At 36.8% G+C, this 6,000-nt stretch overlaps 1 protein-coding gene across 1 annotated transcript in view; it reads right to left on the minus strand.

Annotated features, from left to right (window-relative positions):
• The window catches only part of LOC117323860 (calpain-9-like), a 28,775-nt gene extending 23,188 nt beyond the window's left edge, over nt 1–5,587 (minus strand). Inside the window, exon 1 of the mRNA XM_033879362.1 lies at nt 5,038–5,587. Coding sequence (XP_033735253.1) covers nt 5,038–5,409 — 372 coding nt within the window. The 5' untranslated portion in view covers nt 5,410–5,587. The remainder of the gene's footprint in view (nt 1–5,037) is intronic.
• Between the last annotated feature and the right edge of the window lie 413 nt (nt 5,588–6,000).

Raw genomic sequence — 6,000 nt, forward strand, 5'->3', positions numbered from 1 at the left:
TTGTCATGTCTGAAGCTGTAAAAAGTGTTTCATCAGATCATCTTTAGGCTTTAACATGATACAGAATATGTTAGAATGAAGGACATCAGAAACTGAAAAGCTGATAATTGAGCACCATTATGGAACCTTTAAAACAAGCAATGTTTACTGTGTTATAGGATATTTATTGGATATCAATATAAATTCAGCATAATCAGATTCACACCACAACAAAATACTAGTTTCTCTCCAAATTTTACACAAACAGTAGTACTACTATAGTATAGAATGACAAATCTTTGCCTAGTGATGATTCTACAACCTGTCAATAATTCACTAACTTTTCGTGTTGAAGGACAATTGTATTTTACACCTGACTAAGAATTACAACACCTGTCTTGCGTGCCTCGGCAGGAATCATGCATATCTAATGAAACTTGAGGTAGCTATTGGTGTTGGAGAATCATTTTGACATGTAGTAACAGATTCTAGCTTTGCTTAAGCATCTTCAGATCACAGCAGATCAGGATTATAAACCTCAGGTGTATATAAAAAATAACTTTTTTACCTTCAGTTTAGTTTAGTTTATGTCTATAAAATGACAATATTTACCAATATTAAATCGGCTGTCTCTGTTGGCAGTATATGTACAAAGACTGCTGTTTTTTTTAGTTTGTATCCCTCGTCAACATAAATATTAATAATTTAAATATGTTTCACAGTGTATACAGGCCATAGCTTATTTTATACATTGATTACCCAGTGTTACAAAAACTGCCATTATACATTGACTACCTAGTGTTACAAAAACTGTCAACATGTGTGGTTTATTGTATCCAAACAAACCCATCATTATCACCAATTAAATATTAAAACAGGTATTGAACGCAGGTGTCAATGTTCAAGGTTTGTTGATTTTCATATCAATAGGGCCAGAATCATTAACACCATCCTCCTATCACAGGATCTATAGAATGTTCATTTAATGTACAGGTTTAATTGTCTACTTTATGATATTGATAGTCATCTTTGTGCTTACATGCTGAAACATAGAGTACAGCACTTAGATATATATATATATAGTGTACAGAGATAATACTTATTTCAATATAAAATACTTAGTAATAGGACTTTGTCTTCAGTGTTAATAATTCTTTATTTAATTCAATAAATTCATTTCTTCTTATCATCTACAGTATATATAGATATGACTAAAGTTGTTCTGAATAATCTGCCCCATGCAGGATTATCATATAATAGTTGAAGTTTGAAACAGAAAAATGATAAGAGGATAATGGGGTAGTTGGAATTACTGTGGTTAAGTCATGTATATATGCTAGATCTGAAGAAATATGGGTTAGACTGTATCAAAGGAATATGGGTCTAGGGTACTGCTGTAAGAGAGTATGGGCTAGACTGTTTCAAAGGAATAGGGATCTGCTGGTATGGGTTATTAAAAGGAATACCTAGGCCTGGGATCTAGGGTACTGCTTTCAATGAGTAGGGTCTTGGGCCTATAGGCTAGCTGCTTCAAAGGAATATGATCTGCTGGATTCTAATTTGTTTCAGAGGAACTTGTGTCTGTGGTATTTCAGATCTTCGAGGAACTTGTGTCTATGGTGTTTCAGAGGAACTTGTGTCTGGTGTTTCAGAGGAACTTGTGTCTGGTGTTTCAGAGGAACTTGTGTCTGTGGTGTTTCAGAGGAACTTGTGTCTATTGTGTTTCAGAGGAACTTGTGTCTGTGGTGTTTCAGAGGAACTTGTGTCTATGGTGTTTCAGAGGAACTTGTGTCTATTGTGTTTCAGAGGAACTTGTGTCTGTGGTGTTTCAGAGGATTATGTGTCTGTGGTGTTTCAGAGGATTATGTGTCTGGTGTTTCAGAGGAACTTGTGTCTGTGGTGTTTCAGAGGAACTTGTGCCTGTGGTGTTTCAGAGGAACTTGTGTCTGTGGTGTTTCAGAGGAACTTGTGTCTGTGGTGTTTCAGAGGAATTATGTGTCTGGTGTTTCAGAGGATTATGTGTCTGTGGTGTTTCAGAGGAACTTGTGTCTGTGGTGTTTCAGAGGAACTTGTGTCTGGTGTTTCATAGGAACTTGTGTCTGTGGTGTTTCAGAGGAATATGTGTCTGTGGTGTTTCAGGAAAACATGTGTCTGTGGTGTTTCAGAGGAATATGGTATTTAGTGCTTCTAAGGTAATGTTGTCTGGATGTTTCAAAGCCAGTCTTTGGTCTGGCCATGCACGCATGCCAGGTATTCTTACATAGACTACTTATTTGATCAAATATGGCAGTAGTAATATTTGACCCTAATCAAGCTTAAATCATTGTTGATCTGTAAACATTTAATATTTGTGTTTACCTCCAAAGTGAACAGAGATGTCAACTGTTCTAAATAGGTGTGTATATATAGGTGTATAGGTACTAACAATGTACACTATCCCACCCAAACACCAATTCAGGCTATTTCTATAGTTCGTGTATACAACTCGGAGACATTGTCGGTTATAAAGATTGACCTTATCTTATCGTTGGTCACAGGTGAGGGCACCCTGTAGTGACCAACACCAGGCTAATACCCTGTAATCCCGTCAGATTCTGCGGTGTACAGATCACTGTGTATGCAGTGATGAGATTACAGAATCTATCCTGTGATTGTGTTCTAAATCCCCATGTTTACTTAGTCCAACTAAAACTCTCTTTCCTGTCAACCCCTCTACATTCCATTCAACTTTTATCATACAAGTGCTTGTGTGTACAGTGAAAAATTTTCAGAAATTTGTAAGAAGCGTGCAGCTGAGAATATGGTGTGGATTGTACATGTAGTGAGCTCCAGTTACTTTGTGTATTGTAGTTAACAGGTTAAATAACTCCTGGCCTTAAAGGTTCTTTTCAGTACAGTTTGAATGCAGATTAAATAGAACTTCAGCAGTCATCCATGATTACTTTACCTGGTAATAATTGAAATGCACAACAGACAAATTTCCCAAGGTTCAGCATTCTCTGAATACCATAGCTGGTAATAATGAAAAAGAAGAGATTCCTACCCAGGTTACCTGTTGTAAAACTGATTGTCTGATTAGTAAAGCTGAACTTGTCCTCAAGTGTAACTTCATTTATAATTACTACATATCTCAATACAATTGACTTCACAATCATAAAGGTAAGCCCAGTTGAATACCAAAGTAGGAGCACAAAAAAAAACAACAACATAAAAACAAAAATATTAAGAAAAAGAAGAAATGCTATTTATCCCTAATGTTAATGAAACTGTTTTTTTTTACCTAAATTTTGCATCTTAATTACCAAAATAACACATGTATGATTTTGACACAGCATCACACAATAAGGAGTGTATATTCAATAAAATACTTTCAGATCTAGAGCCAATCAGCTATGATTGAACCACATTGGTTATAGATTTCCATGAAGTTGTTTGATTTGTTTACAACCGACATTCTGTACATCCACGTAACACAATAAGGACATTAAAGGATGTCCACAAATGATGGGAGTGCCAAATAGCTTTAAAGTGCTATCACACCGAAATTCCACACCTAGATATGGCAACTTGACACCACACCAAGTCATATTATGATAACGGGCAAACCACTCCTTATAACCAACTTTAAAGCTAAACTTCAAGCAGAGAACGAAAAGTACATTTATACGAGAATCTGGTATGTCTCAGCCAGGGGACAGAACTCGTAGCTTTTCTCACAAGCAAAATGCCAGTGAAATTGCAAGATATTCTAGTTAAAATTTTGTCTACTTGCAAATCTTTGCTAGTATGCATATGTTTCCCCAACAATCTGTTCATATATGTGATACATGAGCAAAAATAGTGAAAATGTGAATGGAAAAAGATACCAACTTTAGAAATTAAGATTTTGATGATGAATGAAATATTTCTGATAAGTGTTGTGATTTCTGTATTTTCTCTACTTTACTTGTATTTAAATTAATGAAAACACTGCTATAAAGTTTGCGCATTCAAATTTCATTTTGCTAGTGAAATTTTAGACACTCGCAATGAATTGCTAGTGATGAAAAAAAAAAAATTTTGACCCCTGCATATCAAATGGGTTTGATGCTCAGCTATATCAATTCACTATTTACCATTTATCAAATTCATTATCATATTTTTGTTTGTTTTATTCACATGAAAAAACTCCTACTAAACCACATCATTTTTTTTGCTCATATTTTTCACCCTGGTAGGATACTTAAGCTGCTTACTATCAACTTAATTAGCTACAGAGAGAGTTCTCTTCAGCTCACTTTGAAGAGTAGAAAATCTTGTATCAGGAGTCTGTTTACTGGTGGAGACATTGAAATATTTATTTCATAATGAGCTCCGTCACACATATTTGACAATTTTAGAAGTCAGTCTCAGAAGAACTTTGACAGATGCATTATAATAAGCTGTCATGTAACAAATAGGAAGATGTATGCCAATAAATTCAATTGTACTATTATTAATCAATTATATCTTTATTTGGGTTTTATGTGGTACGGAATAGTGGTTGAAAGATAATTTAATTGTGGTTCAATTGAAAAAAAAATATTACAGAGCTGTCACTGTCTGTAGCATTTGAAAATTTGATTTTTTTCTGATGCTTTTCAATAACAAAGTAAAAGAATCAACCAAAAATGTTATTAGATAAACCATTGAAATGTTAATCGCAAAAAACCAGCAGATGACAACTATATTATAAGATAAAAATTCCTCAGGGGGAGGGCGGGTGTGCATATGCCACTAGAGGCTTCACATTGGCGCCAGTGTGAATAGTTTCTGTATGCACATTAGGAAACAGCCACAGCTGATTGGGGAGTTTAATAATGAAAAGAATAGTATAAATCAGAACCTAATAATGCCCCATTACAGATTGCTTGTGTTAGAAATATATCTGTTTTTCTCTATTTTATAAAGGCCTAAATTATATATATATAAGTGTGTGGTATCTGGTCATTATATTGACGATTCTGTAATAGAACTCTGGGTTCTGATATTTTTTAAGCAACTGTGCAAGTACAAGAAATGACAACACCAAACACACACCCCTGGACGCTTCCACTCTATCCGGAAGGGAGGACTCCTGCTGAAATACACGGAAGCATCCTGGGGAAGAAAGTCTGGATCCTCGTACAGGGCACCTCTCCTCAAATACTCTGACCGCCGGGTGTCGAAGTCACTGGTGCCCCGGTGGTGGCGACTGTGGGGTGTGTCAGTCTCCCGAAATCCCCGGGAAATGTGGGGCATGGGAGGGTGGGCAGCGCCGAAACCGTTGCGAATACCCCCCGACCCGTGTGGACTAGATCCGCGGTGACTGTTTGGCAATGCGTACTGGTGCTCCACATTCTGCATTGGACTCGACACTTGTTTATGTGGAAGTGGTCGGTCGCGCGGAGAGTGTGGATTGTAAAAGGCCATGTCCAGTTAGTCAAAGATCTCACACAACTGTCATTACATTGCACATATGCGGCGAGGACAACATAGCCATCCTCGGAAGTTATATGGTCCCTGCTCCACGGAATACGCGCGTACACACTTTCACATAACAAGAGGGGTTTTCCGACACATGCAAAGGGTCTCTCGCCAACCTGCCAAAGTCTCAAGCATTCCTATCTCTGATTGGACAATCCGCTACGATTGATTAAGATCGACATCACGGTTGAGTGAGCTCCCGGTATGGCTCTTGTTGACATTCCATTCTTTAGCGGGTCGTGGATTATTGATCGCATTATAGTACACTACAACAAGGAACAGTCTTGTCACCGACACGTTTAGACCGGATTTAACTAGATCTTTTGTTTTAAACCGCCATTATCCTGGTCGTCTTATTCTTGATCTGGGTTGGGAAAAATACATACTTTGATTTTGCATTCTACAGCTTTAATCAGAATCCACACAGTGCTGACAAAACTCCTATGTTACTTTGATGCCAATAAACTAAAACTATAATATGTATATAATCTACTTGTAACTAGTAGTTGTGCACTTTTCATTTTTTTTTATTGCGTA

Source organism: Pecten maximus, chromosome 3, assembly GCF_902652985.1.
Source record: "Pecten maximus chromosome 3, xPecMax1.1, whole genome shotgun sequence".
Classification (NCBI taxonomy): Eukaryota; Metazoa; Mollusca; class Bivalvia; order Pectinida; family Pectinidae; genus Pecten; species Pecten maximus.